At 40.4% G+C, this 16,301-nt stretch overlaps 1 protein-coding gene across 1 annotated transcript; it reads right to left on the bottom strand.

Annotated features, from left to right (window-relative positions):
• Nucleotides 1-2,312: 2,312 nt before the first annotated feature.
• On the bottom strand, nt 2,313-15,265 carry amdhd2 (amidohydrolase domain containing 2). The gene is made up of 12 exons (XM_038710027.1): nt 14,921-15,265; nt 12,939-13,051; nt 12,716-12,852; nt 11,363-11,502; nt 10,744-10,798; nt 9,581-9,793; nt 9,309-9,397; nt 8,357-8,501; nt 5,733-5,840; nt 5,439-5,507; nt 4,248-4,349; nt 2,313-4,162 (listed from the first exon to the last, which is right to left on the bottom strand). The coding sequence occupies exons 2-12, from the start codon at nt 13,019-13,021 to the stop codon at nt 4,083-4,085; spliced, it is 1,221 nt and encodes a 406-aa protein (XP_038565955.1). The 5' UTR covers nt 13,022-13,051; nt 14,921-15,265; the 3' UTR covers nt 2,313-4,082.
• Nucleotides 15,266-16,301: the final 1,036 nt, after the last annotated feature.

A 16,301-nucleotide genomic window follows, 5' to 3' on the forward strand; every position in this document is an offset into this window, starting at 1 on the left:
TATTTTCACGTAAAATAATAAATATAAAGTTTATGTTTGCCAACGTTTAAAGTTCATTCTGCTGTTTTCTGTTCAACCGCTGTCGAGAAATCAAGAATTTCCGGTCTCAAATTTTAAGGCTCAGAGAAAATGGAAATTTGAACATCAACAACTGGGCCAACACAATCTGCTGAGGAAGACCATGGTCCAGTGTCAAAAGCTCCAGAACAGCTACAAAATGGACCCTGAGGTGAGACTGTTCTGCCAGCTGCTGTTTCCAAGGTCAAAAATGAACTTTCAGTCTCAAATCATGATTATTCTGTAAACTCTGGTCTGTAGTTTCACATTCACGACATAATAATGTCACATTTATCTGATGTAAAACTAAAATCTGCCTCAAACTGAGGGCTTGTTTTATATGGATTAGTTTAAAAATGCATGATATTGACACACAGGGACGAGTTAGCATCAGTGCCCTGCAAAGACTCAGACTGCTCCTTTGTCTCACAGAGGGAACAGAAGTCATGTCTTGCTTTTATTTTTGGTATCTGGTTGCTTCAGCTCGCTCCACAGATTTGTCCTTGAGCAATCTGCCTGATAACCTCAGGAGCTCCAGCTTCAGATGCGCGAGACACAGAAAACACATGCTCTCTACAGAACATCCACTACTTTTGTGTCCTGATCAAATCAAAATCACATCACATAACATTTGTCTCCTCCTTTGCCCGGTTTGCCAGGGTGTCTTTGAAAGAATAAAACAAATAATTTTCACGACTAAAGAAAAAAACAAAAACTCTGTAGCTCAATGCAGATGGATCCCTGCTGATGCTGAAGTTCGCACAGACTTTACAGGTAACCTGGTGCACCTGCAGTACTGCTGCTGGCTGAGTGAGAGACTGCAGAACAACAAGAGGACATTCAAACCAGCAGCAGCTCTGTGAGCAGCTGGACTCACCTGTGTGCAGACAGGACACGTTGTGCAAGGAGGAGATGAATGGTCCTTCCAGCTGTCTGAGATCTCCATGCATCCTCTTTAATTTTAGCCCCCGATGTGCACAGTCACCACCGGGCTCCTCTCATCAGCACCGTCAAGCCTCAAGGAATTAAAAAAAAACACACTTCCTGTCACAATGTTCAAATTAAAAGTATTGATGGGTTACAACTTTTTTTTCTTTTTTTTTTGTCAAAACGGGGTTAGGGTGTTGATGAAATTATAATTTAAAATGAAGCATGGCACATTTTAATAGCGTTTGAGGTTTTGGACTCCTGGCTGGATAAAACAAGCACATTGAAGACATGACCATGGGTACTGAGAAAATTTAATTGAATGTGAATGAATTAAAAGTAAAATAAAAATCTTTGGTTGCAGTCGTAAATAGCAGTTTATAAAAATCTTGTGGTTGTGCCATATTTCACATAAATAACAAATAATCAGAAATCTTCTCACGTACACTGTTCGATACCGACTGTAAAACAACAACGCGTTGGCCAAGATAACGAATCAAATCCTGACATCAGAGAATTTTTTTCTTTATAGATGCTTAGATGATTGGACAATGAATCCATTATTAAACTTGTTAATGATTAAATTTTCTTGTTCGGGCACTAATCATGACCCCTGTAAGCAACTAGCAATCAGCAGAAACATCAGTAAAGCTTAGCAGAAATGCAGCAATCTAGCATTATTATTCCACTTTAATTCATTTTAGGGAAATTCAGATCAGACTAATATATTATATAGTGGCCAATATTTACATCCTTACCCACCCTTCTTCTATTTGTGTTCAGACCTTTTATTTTGAAGGTAATTTCCCTCTGGTGTCGGACTTCCGGTGGCTAACTGCAGCTGACTTGGCGCAGCTCTCCTTCAGCTCGCCGCCGTGGACAAAGGTTTGCTTTTCTCCTCAGGGACATTTCCAGGACAGGACACCGGGCAGCAGCCTGGACGTATCGACCTCTAATCCGGTCAAGATGAATATCTTCTTCCCCCATTACGGCTGAGGACAATGAAAGCGCAGAACCTCGAAACATATCCGTCCAGTTCCATTTCCCTCCCCACACACCAAACTCCATTATAAATCCAGTAGTAATTTTGTCTGGTTTATTATTAAATATGTGAACACCTGGTGAAACATTGATTAGTCTTTCTTACGAATCGTTAGTGCTTTCTTCTTGATTCGGCATATAAATAACACACAAAGCAGCACTTTATTTCCAGAAAATCTAGCAGAAGTTCTCAGATTTTAAGTAGTTTAACGTTGTTCAAATGTCTTTATAAACGCCAGAGATTCACTGGATTATTAGCAAAATAATTATCATCTTGGAAAACTTAATTAACCCAAGTTCACTTGACTTTATTTGATTATCCCTGAAAATTGCAAATGTCTGAAATTTACATTATTTCTCAGTATTGCCCAACTAAACTTGGTCTTTACCTTCTTTGGTTATGGAAGGAAATGAAGCCTTGAAACACATTTCTACAGTAAACACCTTGGAACAGCCTGTTATTGCACCCTCAGAAGCTTTAGTTGTACAATTGTATATATCATATATCATATTAATGAAGGAAGACGGAGCAGCTTTTGACTGGTAGTTGTGTGTGTCTGTATACCGTGTAGGTAGTCCTACTTTACTGCAGTACAAGAACAGAAATCCACACCAACAACACATAATATAACAAATGTTATTGCTTTGAAGAAGAACAGTCATGCTACAGTAACATTCACTGAAAGTTGATTTTTCCAAATTAATACCAAAACTATGTAACGTGATTAAAATAAACTGTAAAGCCTCTGGATGCAGGACAACCTTGTCTCTCACAGTAAGTGCATAATCATTCGTAAATCCTGAATCTGTCACGTCGTCTATGCACATCAAGACATTCACACCGTTGAACATTAATTAACACGATGAGCCGGATTCAGAATTGGATGATATTTGATTCAAAGATGCTGCGTGTCCCTCGGTCCAACAAGACTACAAATCTGTAGCCAAACCTGCAGTCCTGTGAGGCCGTAATGCCCGTTACACTGAAGAAAACAACATTTCTGGACAGAACGAAAAAAGTAAAGTTAGAGGGAAGGTTGAGTTTTTAATCTACATCTAAAAGAGGTTTATCCTCTGTACGGTGGCCTTTTTAGGACATCTAGAGCCACATTTGGACGTTTACAGCCCCAACTACCTTCTGATTTTCCTGAGAAGCTTTACATTTTAAATGTATATCTGAGTTTTTACACATACTGTGGAGCTGTTTACTGCTACTGAGTTATTTAAGGATCGATCACTCAGGCAATGAAGGAAAAAGTTTCCAAGAACAAGACCAGTTCAGTAAATGTGCCGCTGGGATTCTGTCTTTCCTGGTCTACAGCCGACCTATTGTGATGCGTAGTAGCAGCGGTCTCTTTCTTACTGTAAGTAGTTTGCAGCTGTCAGAGCTGATCATTAAATTGCTGCTAAATAATTACCAGTACATAACAATCAATGCTAGGCAGCATGTCACGGAACCAGCTCCAGTCATCTGCCAGTGGCTAAAATGCTGAAACTTTTATTACGATGGAAGTCGGGTGATAAATATTTAATTACCCGCCTGCTGCTGTAATATTAACCCTGTCCAAATGTGGCTCCGCTTGTCAGGCTCAGCAGTAAACCAGCTTTCATCAGTCTGAGTTGGACTTCCTATCTAAGCGGAACATAAATTGAATTTATGAGAAAGTGCAGCTGGGGCTGATGGGAGTTGTACAGTATTTTAGAGGCGTCATGAACTAAAGTGTTTCACATAGTGGCGGGACGACGCCCAAGGTCAATAGAGATCATCATCCGAGGACCATGAAGTCCTGCACAACATTTCAACAGTAACCCGGATTGTAGTTTTGTTTTGTTTTCCCTGGACCAAAGTGTTTGACTGACTGACAGACGACTGACTAAACAAACTCTTAACTGACGAATGGAGAAAAGGGGATGTAGAGCAACTGAAGATAAAGATCACTGCCTGTTCTGATGAATTAAAACATTCAACAGATTTGTGTTTCTGTGGTAAACTGAGTCTCCTGAAGGCACCAAAGTTCCCAGCTGTCTGGTTAAGGCTTCTTCTTCTTCTTCTTCTTCTATGGTCCCTTTCTCCAAACCTCCTCTCCAGAAATGTAGGTGGCTCTGACGTTGAGGGCGTCGTCGAGCAAAACCAGGTCTGCAACAGAGTGGTGCAGTCACAGATACAACACACATACAGTAAACATACTTCTTGTGCGTGTGCTGATGCAGTAAATCCTGACCTGCGTCTGAACCGTAGTCCAGGTTTCCCTTCTTGTTGCTGATACCCAGAAGTTGAGCAGGATGCAGCGAGGCAGCTTCCAGAGCTTCCTCTACACTGCAGCCTGTCAACACACACAAAACAGGTTGTTGGGGTAAGCTAAGTGGACGCTAGGGCTGAATACCTGGACCCGAGGTCTGGCTGTTAAAGGGAATTCTCTCCAAAATCTGTGACCATATCCAGGAAAAAATGGCTGCAGGATTCTGAGAGTTTTATAATTCATTATCCACAATTTTAATTTTGAAATAATTTGTTGCGAGACATATTCGGATGAGATATATTTCTGGGGTCGGGTATCATTTCTATTTTATGGATTCCGATTCTATTTTATTGAATCCAGTTCTTATTGAATCTCGGTTCTGGTTCCTTCGCCACAGATCTCGCCAGCGCTCGGTGACCTTTATCCTCTTCCTCCTCACGGCTAAAGTGAAAGGAGTCTCTGCACTAGAGCGGCGTCTCCAGGGACTCCTCTCTAAGAAAAATATATATTGAATCATTTGTAGACATCATTGGTTTCCCTTCAGTATAAAAGCTAAACGTCAGCTCACCCGTGTTTTGTCGTTGCTACTGTTAGCGTTAGCTGGATCTGGGGCATCATTGTAGCTGGGAGAGCGTGACACGTTGAACACGGTGCGTTCCTTCAGATTCACGCCGTGTTGAAGTAAACGCTTGGAAACAGAAGGACTCTCTTCTTCATGCTTTGCTGACGTAACAAATGACGTGACGTTAGGTCGGCGTAGCAGCTCCTGGCAGATCAGTTACACTTTTATGGATTGTAAGTGGGAGCGCTACTGAAATATGCACAAAGTTAGGAACCGATAAGCAGAAATTAAATGTCGTAACGAATCTGCGTCACTTTGGTACTGACTCTAACTTACGCAACATGTTTTCTCAGGAAGTAATAATTCTTACATCACGGGAAAACCGTCGACCGTACTGGGAGTCTCCTGTTCATCTGAATAAATGAACACAAATCTGACTTTGAGAAGCTTTTTATCATTACAGAAAAAAAGAGGATTAAAAATAAAGCATTAAAATTGTATAAAACTAAAATTATTTCCAACATTTATAAATATTTATGTCTGCAATTAGTCTCATCTTTGACAAAGTTTTAATATAAAGCGTACCAGGAAACCAAATCGCACAAACTCACCTGAAGCATGTTTAAAGTGCCTTATGCACATGTCCATCGTGGCTATGCTGCCGCAGAGGGTCGTGGTGCCTAGGAGACAAAGAGTGAAACTACAGATGAGTTCAAAACACAGATTTATCAATTAAAACTCAATCTTGTCAATCTGGCCGATGAGGGGGGATTATTTAAGATCCAGATTTGGAAGGCCACACATCTCATTTCACAGGTGTGGCTACAAACATACCTACAATATTAGATTATATGTTACTAATTTTATTGTGTTAATATGTTTTAAAACTGAAAAAAAAGTGAGACCTGCCACGTAAGCGTGGAGACCCTGGATCTCAATGACCTGCTGGCCCAGAGTGTGACGACCGGGAGGAAGACCCATCGCTGTGATCGCATCTGTTACCAACACCAGACCTGAAAGCACAAACAAATACGACGGCGAGGTGAATATACCTGAGTCTCAAACTGTGAGTGTGGTGAAAACATTCAAAGCGGAGGTAGGCAACGTTGAAGAAACCAGCAAGAGATGGCTAAACTTAGGCCCCAGGGGACAGGGCAGGCAGGTAAGTAGACAGGTAGGTAGGTAAGTTCGGACTGAATGAAATGATTGGCCGTGCTTATTACAGTCCTGCAGCCACAGATGCTAGACTCTTTTCATTTTGCATCAAGTGAATTTGATTTATTGATCGCTGTCGAGATGCAAAGAGAATTTAAACAAATAAAAAGAAAACATGCTTTTGAAATAAACTGCGTACATAAGCTTTATGGCCTCAGCACACCTGTATACCTGTAACTCCCAGTAACATTTCAGTCAAGTGACCTTCGTCTGGTTTTTCAGGTAATGTATAATTACAGTGTTTATGTTATCATTCCCCACACTGTGAGATGTTTAATGACTGCACAAAAGAAATGGATCTACAGACAGTATTTTACATCCTGCTTTATCGTGTCTATCAGCAGGGAGAGAAACTGAAGGAGGCTTTAGGGAGAGAGAGAGATGGGGACTAATATCCTGTGCTACTTTTACGGCCTCCCAAAACACCTAAAACAAAGAAAATACCAGCTGTTACACTGATAATGGCTTACTGGGTGTACTGGTCTGTAAAAAGTGCTGGTCTTCAGCTGGGAACACCAACTGTACACACAGTAGAACAAACAATGCAGTCACCTCAGTGGATCATTTACCCACCACAGTCAGACACACAAAAAAAAATTATTTTAGCAGCTACAGGGCATCCTGAAGGAAATCTAGATGTAGATATTTAATTATGCATTTTACTAAACTGGAAATACCCCAAAACTTCCACCTAGGATGGATGGATGGATATGGATGTATATGAATGGATGGATGTATATGGGTGGATGGATGGATATGGGTGGATGGATGGATGTATATGGACGGATATGGATGGACAGATGGATGGATGTATATGGATGGATATACATGGACGGATAGATAGATGGATGGATATGGACAGATAGATGGATATGGACGGATAGATGGATATGGACGGATAGATGGATGGATGGATATGGACAGATAGATGGATGGATGGATATGGACGGATAGATGGATGGATGGATATGGACGGATAGATGGATGGATGGTTGGAGGGATGGATGGATGTATATGGACGGATATGGATGGACAGATGGATGGATGTATATGGATGGATATACATGGACGGATAGATGGATGGATATGGACGGATAGATGGATATGGACGGATAGATGGATGGATGGATATGGACGGATAGATGGATGGATGGTTGGAGGGATGGATGGATGGATGGATGGATAGATATGGACGGATAGATGGATGGATGGATATGGACGGATAGATGGATGGATGGATATGGACAGATAGATGGATGGATGGATATGGACAGATAGATGGATGGATGGATATGGACGGATAGATGGATGGATGGATATGGATGTATAGATGGAGGGAGGGATGGATGTATATGGACGGATATGGATGGACAGATGGATGGATGTATATGGATGGATATGGATGGATATACATGGACGGATAGATAGATGGATGGATATGGACGGATAGATATGGACGGATAGATGGATATGGACAGATAGATGGATGTATATGGACGGATATGGATGGACAGATGGATGGATGTATATAGATGGATATGGATGGATATACATGGACGGATACATAGATGGATGGATATGGACGGATAGATAGATGGATGGATATGGACGGATAGATGGATATGGACATATAGATGGATGGATGGATATGGACAGATAGATGGATGGATGGATATGGACAGATAGATGGATGGATGGATATGGACGGATAGATGGATATGGACGGATAGATGGATGGATGGATATGGACAGATAGATGGATGGATGGATATGGAAGATGGATGGATGGATATGGATGTATAGATAGATGGATGTATATGGATGATAGAAGGATGGATGGATGGATATGGATGTATAGATAGATGGATATATATGGATGTATAGATAGATGGATGTATATGGATGTATAGATAGATGGATGTATATGGATGGATAGATAGATGGATGTATATGGATGGATAGGTGGATAGATGGATAGATAGGAACTAAACTATCTAAATCTAAACTGGACCCGTATACCTGCTGACCTCGTTTCATACCAGCCCCGTCTCATCCCACGGCGTCAAATACCAACGCTTGCAGAAAGCCTGACAAAACGTCAGACTTTGACACACAAGGTACCCTTCAGCACACGTACGAGGCGCCCTGGGCTACCTTGACTGCGGAGCCCTACACGTGCAAAAACAATGATTTATCTCAGAGAGAGGAAAGTATTCTGAGACCAAAGCCAACATCATTACAACCTTATGTGTGCTCTCTCTGAACTTCCAAGGTAGAAGCAAAGAACTGATCAGAGAAAACCACCTTCACCGACCTGAAGGGTGAGCTCTGTGAGCGATACGTAGGGCAGCGGGGTTGGTGTGGATCCCATCAGCTATCATGCCATAGTAGACTGTCCTGCCTGCAGGAACCTGATCGCTGGTCAGCAGACCCACTATACCAGGGTCCCGATGGTGGAACTGGATCACAGCACAGCAAGAGACAACAGAAGATGGCATTAGCAACAAATAAAACCTAACCAGAGCTACAAGGAAAGCACATATTGGATCATTAATCATTAAACATAACAACATCATAAGTCAGTGAAATGTGGTGGCTGCAAACTTCCTGATCTTCATGTTCTTAAGAGGAGGGAAGAGTCAGTCAGCCATAGGGTTGGGCATCATTCAGTTTATCCAATCCAGTTCTGATTCTTCTTACTGAATCTTATCTCGGTTTTGCTGCGGTCCGCCACAGTCCAGGACTGGAAACAGAAGGACTCTCTTCTTCATGCTTTGTTGTCGTAACAAATGATGTGACGTTAGGTCAGTGTAGCAGCTCCTGGCAGATAAGAGACACTTTTATGGACTGTAAATGGACTAACTGCAGTTCAGTCAGGAGCTGCAGAAACTTAGGAACTGAGAAGCAGAATCCAAACGCACGGGTCTTATCCAGTCCATAGTTCCCGGAAATTTGGTAACAGGTTCCAACCCTAGTCAGCCATGTGGGGGCAGGTGAGGTGGTGTTTTTTTTCCTGACAACCAGACACCCTTTGCTCACTGTAGGAAATAGTTCAATGACAACAGATGTTGGTGGGGAAGGTCTGGGAGTTAGAGGAGGATCTCCCTTCATACAGTCTTGGCATTTCACTGAACTGCCCCTCCACTGTAAGTTATGTCTTCCCTGTTGTTAACATGTTTTCACCAGATTGTTTTGACATTTTTGTGAACAGGAATTTATAGATTGTTTAGATACAGGGTCTAAAAAGAGGAGCTGGTGGTACTCACAGGCATCATGGCATTGAAAAGGTGAGTGATGAAGGAGGCTCCGTGCTTAACAGCCTCCTCCGCCTGGGCCAGGTTGGAGACAGAGTGACCTACATGATGAAAATAGTAACAAGGAGAAGAATCCTGTTAATACAGTCAGAGGTGTCCACACATAAATACAGCCAACAGACCTGTATTGAGTTTGTTCACATTAAGAGGTGTAAAAAAAAAAGCCACATCAGTCCATCAGGTTCGGTTTGGGTCTTTATGGCGCAGGAGTAAATGATGCTCACCTAAGGACACAGTGATGCCCCTCTGGCAGAGCACCTCCACCACTGATTGGCTCCTGGACAGCTCAGGAGCCAGCGTCACTATGGCCACGTTGTCCAGGCTGCCGTAGGCCTCCATCAGGTCCTCGATCCCTCCGGTCTGGAAGGTACGAAGAAACTGCTCCGGGTGAGCTCCTTTCTTCTCCACACTTATGAACGGGCCCTCCAGATGGAAACCTGCAGACACAAGATTCTGACTCAGTCCTGTTGCCCCAAACACTCACTTCAGCATGACTTGTGGATTCATCCGCCGCTGAAAGTAGTCCCCAACAAAATGCACTATTTCCTCCTGTTTGTTTGATAGAAACTACAGCGAGTGCAGCTGTTTTAGGAAACTACTTTTAAAAAGAAACTATTTATCTGTGAGATGTTTTTGAAGATTTACATCTTCAGGAGGGAACAATAGGCTCGGAGCTGAGAGCCACTGACAGGAAGTAATTAAAGATTTTAGGCTATTTAAGTGCTTTACAGCAATCAGAGTAAAACATAGACACACACAGTAGTGGTGTGCAGAAAATAAAATCAATCCATCCAAAAGTCTAAGTTGCCTAAATGAAACATAAATCAGTCAAATTATGGAATAAATATGCATCACACATCGAAAGTTTTTTTTGTATAAATTAGTCTTAAGAAGTGAAATAAAACCAGGACCAGACTCCTCTGGTAGACCAATAGGGGCCCGGACAGAAAAGGACCTGCCTCCTCTGGTTTTTAGCCTACACCTTGGAATAGAGGATCAATAGAGGATCAAAAGATCAAAGATCAAAAAGGTTGTCAGTAAACTCAAATAAAAAAATAATAATAATAACTTTCCGATACAACAATCTGATTATTACACAATTTTAAGTCGCTTTGGATAAAAGCGTCAGCTAAATGAATAAATGTAATGTTTGAAACAAGAACATCAGGACCACCTTAAAAGAAAAACTGAACTACTATCCCCGCCTGTACGATTAATCACGTCTCATTGATGGAATCCAAAACAGCTAGAAACACATCCGCCTTCAGATGCGATCGGACGACATGTCATATGAACTAGATTCCTGGATTTGTACTTTGGTATTAAAGGGCTTTGGCGAAGCAACACACCGAGTTGCTAAAGCTTTACCACAGCTGACATGTCTTACCAAGAACTCCAGCACCGTGCGCTCCTCCGTTGTGAACTTTCACCTGAGGCAGAACCTGAAACACACATTTTTGTCATTAGAAAAAGGAAAGGAAAACAAGATTTTTATGTGGGGTAGCTTCTTCTCACAAATATTAAACCAAGAAAATCCATTTTAAGTGACACATTTTATTTGTTTTATTTACATGCACAAAAAAGCCAAAAAGCTGAATATGACCTCTTTAAAGCTGCTGTAGGGTCACTATATCCTGACAGTAGACTCATTGGGTTCCTCTGGCTCCTCCTACTGCTTCTAACGCCATTTGAAGAATCCCACACTCCCAAATCAAAACAACCAATCAGAGCCAGGAGCAGTGCTGTCACTCAGTCAACCTCAATCACTTCAGCAAACGCAACGTCGGAGTGATACGAGCAGCAAAGAGACAGACGTGGAATTGTTTTGCATTGTGTTGTTCAATTGTTCCCGACTGCAGCGTTGACTGACTTAATTCTGTTTAGTTGCTGAAATGTTTATTTATTTTGAACGTAGGTGTTCGTTTAACCTCTGTTGGCACACACATTTAATTTACAGTTTAGTTCATGTTTCCCTGCTGTTGTGTTCTATCAAGTGTTGAGGTCACCTTGTGGTAGACAGCAGGAGGGGAGGTGACCAGAGTGGGACAGAAGGACGTCACGCCGTGCTCCAGGATCTTTTTGGCCACAAAAGAAACTCCACTGCCGACGTCCTCCGAGGCCTGAGAGAAGTCGATGCCGTATCCTCCTGCAGGGACGGAGAGGACAGACGGCTCAGGACGTATTCTGTAAGACACCGCTGTCTAATCCACACAGTGACATTCATGTCTTCAAGCTGCATGTTTTATCTGAAAATAAGTCCAAAAACCTGAAGATATTCAATGAACATTTGTCATTTATGTCAAAGAGAAACAGAAGCTCTGCATAATGGAGAAGCTGGAAGCAGACAACAGTTTGAGATGCTTGCTGAACAATTTATATAAAATAAAACGTACGTCTTTAGAGAAAAGTCCGACAAACAGTTCAAATCTCCGTAAGTTCAGTTATTATAAGAGACTAAAACCAGAAGCTGAAACTTCAGAGGAGGGACCGAGTCATTGTTTTACAAGTCACAAGTAAGTCTCAAGTCTTAACACTCAAGTCCCAAGTCGAGACCTGTCGAAACAGGCGAGTCCCAAGTCCTAAACTTCCTGAACAAGTCCGAACGTGCTCTTAAAAATGAAAAAAACTTTACTCAATAAAGCGTTAGGTGCAGTTTCCCACAACAAATGTCCTATAAGTTAATGTGTTAAATGAAGTGTTGATGTGCTGCACACAGTTTTTTTAAATCTTAATTTATGTTTGCGGTTGGGGAGGGAATTCAAGTCAGTTCAAGTCAAAAGGCTCAAATCCGAATGAAGTCACGAGTCGTTGGTGTCAAAGTCGAGTTGGAAGTGTTCTCTGATTTTGTCAAGTCAAGTCTGACGTCTTCATATTACTGTTTTTAAAGTTTCTAAAATGACAAATTGATTGAGAGTTGATCGATTAAAAAACTTAAAATTAATGAGGAACTATTTTTATAATTGATTATTTCTTATTTATTTTTAAATACTAAATATTTGCTGATTACAGTTTCAGCCAATGTTTTGAATCATTGTGATCTGAAAAGCTTTTTTTTTAAAACTGTCGTCACCTTGAACTCTGCAGAACTTTAGTTGAACATTTGTTTTAGTCTTTTAGTGACTTTTCATAAATTTAATTGATTGATTGAGAATGCAATTGGCAGATGAATCGAAAGCTTTTTTTGCAACCAAAATGCTGAACTCCACAAGTTTAAAGGGCTGTTCGAGGGTTCAGACCTGGTTTTAGGGTCAGGTTAGATTTAGGGTTAGGGTTAGACATGTAGGGTGAGGGGCTCGTGAATGTCAGTCATGGAGCCCCACGAACATAGTGACACGAGTCTGTGTGTGCGCGTCTGGTACCATTTATCTGAACGTCTATAAAGCCCGGGGCGATGATGCTGCCTTCACAGTCCACATGTTTGTCGGCGTAACCATGCTCATCAAAGAACAGCTTCTCCGGATCTAAAATCCTCCCTTCACGCACCCACAGGTCCTCTCTGCACAAACACACACATACAGACACACACAGTGACGCTCTGCTCTGTTTTCACAGTGTAACCTCAGGTGTGTGTGTGAGTTGTACCTCTGCAGCCGGTGGTCTCTCAGTATTCTGCAGTTGATGAACTGAGTGATGGGAGCGTCGGACACTGATTTGTTGGTCGGCATGTTTTACTCTCAGCGGAGAGCGCACAAGGGCTGAAACAGAAGCAGTAAATTAATCAATCTGTTCAATGACATGTTTTCTAGCATAATGCGTCCCTTAGTTCCAGCTTCGCAACTGTGAGGATTTCCTGCTTTTGTTTTCATATGTGACAGTAAACTTATTATCTCAGTGGTGGAAGAGGCACTCGGATCTTTAACTTAAGTAAAAGTATTGAATTTTTAAAATGTGCCTAAAGAGCCCCATTGTGAACATTGAGCGTCCGAAGATTTTATATTAGAAATGTACAATATGGGTCTTCAGGATTTAGAAACAGCTGGAGCTAACTTGCATTCAGTATAATTAGCATTAATGAGTATAATCACCTATATGGGGAATATTTCAGCAACCACTTGGCTGATTTGGACAATATCAGAGTCGTTTTGAGGGTTATTGAGGATGCTGAAAATGGTTGTTTGAATCAATTCAAGCAATTAATTTTGAGGTTATTTATATGTTTAATATATTGGACCTGCATTTCAGAATCAAGGGAACTTACTGCCATTGGTGTGAATGTTGAGACATAATATATCTTTAAGTTCTGCTCATGTGTTCAACCTGTTAAACATTTTTAATTGCATTATGCTCCCTTCTCTCTTATGTTTGAGGATACTATACAGCTATAGTCATATTATTATAGCTTGTTATGGTACATCAGCTCACAGTGTGAATTAAAATGTTCTGCATCGTTTGGATCATTGTGTTCATAAATATCCTATAATTTATAACAGATAAAGTTATTTTAATTATTTCAAATACATTTTCTGTCCAGTTCAATCGATTCAGCGTCCTAAATCCTAAATTGACTGAAACTTCTTAAAAATCAGCCCACTGGGAGTTGAAACCACTACTTCTGGTTTAAATGGTTTTCAAATGTTGAAAACGTCATAAATGCATTCAGCATCCTCAAAAGCCTCCAAAACCGCTCCAATATAGTTGCTAAAATGTTTTCCATATAGGTGATTATACTAATGAATGCTAATTGAACTAATTGCCCAACAAATGCAAGTTAATGTCCAGCAGTTTCTAAATGCAGTGGGGACCCATACTGTATATTTCTAACATAAAACTTTGGGGTAGTCAACATTTCGTAATATTTTAGGCTATATATTATATTATTGGATTATAATTATAGTGGCATCAATGTGTTTTGGTAAAATTAGAGCTCAAAATCAAATTATCAACTAAATGTAGTGGAGTATAAAGTACAATATTCGGCTCAGTAACATACAACTACCTCAAAACAGTACTTGAGTTAATGTACTCAGTTACTTTCTACCTAGAAAATAGTGGGGAAAGTCAGATAAGACAAAGAAAAGCAGCAAATACTCAAAATTAATGATTATTTATGATCCATCACATATCTTTAATCAAAAACTGTTCAACTGTCAACTGTTCTTCATTTTCAAACAGTCATGGTTACTGTGGAAAAGGAAATGTGCATGATCTTCTAAAGCAGACTTTGGGAGCAACATAGGTAGAACAATTGTCATGGTTGGCGTGCTCTCCTTTTTAATTACAGCTATCACTGGATATGAAGTGTCCAGCCACATGTGCAGCAGCAGCAGCAGTATTAAATAGCCTACTATCTATCTTATCAGTGAAGGTGCAGCAGCTGACTTTGACCCCTGATCTTCTTTATGCTCTCATGGCGTTTTTAAATGATGTTGCAACATAAATGTTAATCTTCATCGCTGTCGTCTTTCATATTCTGTCCGCGTGTACATTTACCTGGCTGTTCTTAGAGGAAACAAACTGTATTACCTGTGGCTCTGGTTCCGAACTGTGTGAAAACGTACAATGCAGAACTCCATCCAGAAAACAGTCAATTTAAGTCGTTCTAAGATCTGACCTACTTTACATACCTTGAGAATGAAAAAGGTAAGACGTGTGAGAATGGTAGAATCCAGTTGTCAACTCGGCATACACTAAATGCACATTAGAAAATGTACTCCAGGTAAAATTCAACTTGTTCAACCGTCACCACGTCGCTCTTCTTCCACAAAAATACGAGCAGGGCGAGCGAGGCTACATTAAACAACCGTATTTATTAAGCGAGTTCGGCGACCGTGCATTCCATATTTCCCTTCAGCTGTTTTGACATTAGCAGTCAAAGAATAACCACAGTAGTGTTTCACCGGGTTAATGTACTTGTCTAGCGGTTGTACTTGATCCAAGTCTGCTGAGTCTGTAGAACAACAGGAGGGGAAGCGGATGTCATGTGACAGAACGGAGCTGCAGGTCAGCTGACTAAAACACAAAAAAGACCTGCATTTAACTGACAGATACTACATGTATACTGTGTACATTATTGTAAAACATCTCCTGCATTGCAAGTACAGGATCGGCTTCATGTAGTTAAAGAATCAGCAGTAAAAGTACACAAGTATTATCTGCTTCATGTAGTAAAAGTATCAGCAGTAAAAGTAAAGTAGGCTTAGGTTATTACCTCTTTTGGAAAGTATCAGTAGTAAAAGTACACAGTATTATTGGCTTCATGTTGTTAAAGTACAGAAGTATCAGCTTTGTGTAGTCAAAGTATCAGCAGTAATAATACACAAGTATAGGCCTAATCACCCTCTTTTTGAAGGTATCAGTGGTAAAAGTAAACAAGTATTATCAGCTTCAAGTAGGTTAAAGTAGAGCAGTACAGAAGTATTATCACCCTCTTTTTGAAGGTATCAATTGTAAAAGTACATGTGTATTATCAACTGCACATGGAAAGTATCAGCCTACACAGTATTAGCAATAAAAGTTACAAGTTAAGTTATAAGTTATGATACATACTTATGAACATTCATTTCACACACACACACACACACACACACACACACATACATACATACATACAATATATATATATATATATATATATATATATATATATATATATATATATATACACACAGTATATAGGCCTACCATATGTATTCTGTAATTATAGCTACATAACCAGCAGAGGGAGCTAAAGCACAACATCTGAAATTCCCCCATAAACAGAAACATCACTTGACTTTTCTTCTGATAAACCTTTAGAATTTTTGTATTATTCTTTTATTGTGTACTTATGTACTTTGAATTAGTACATGATACTTGTAAACTGACACACAATTTAGCTGCATTGTGTACATATACTTTTTACTACCCATAGACATTATATAAAAATTTACTTCCACTATAACTGACAGCGTAAAGTCTGAAAGGCTTTCTATCGGATTACTTTTCTTCATTGTTTAGTTTAGAATA

The sequence above is a fragment of the Micropterus salmoides genome, unplaced genomic scaffold, assembly GCF_014851395.1.
Source record: "Micropterus salmoides isolate LMB-PRFRI ecotype aquatic unplaced genomic scaffold, ASM1485139v1 Ms_hic_scaffold_10, whole genome shotgun sequence".
NCBI lineage: Eukaryota > Metazoa > Chordata > Actinopteri > Centrarchiformes > Centrarchidae > Micropterus > Micropterus salmoides.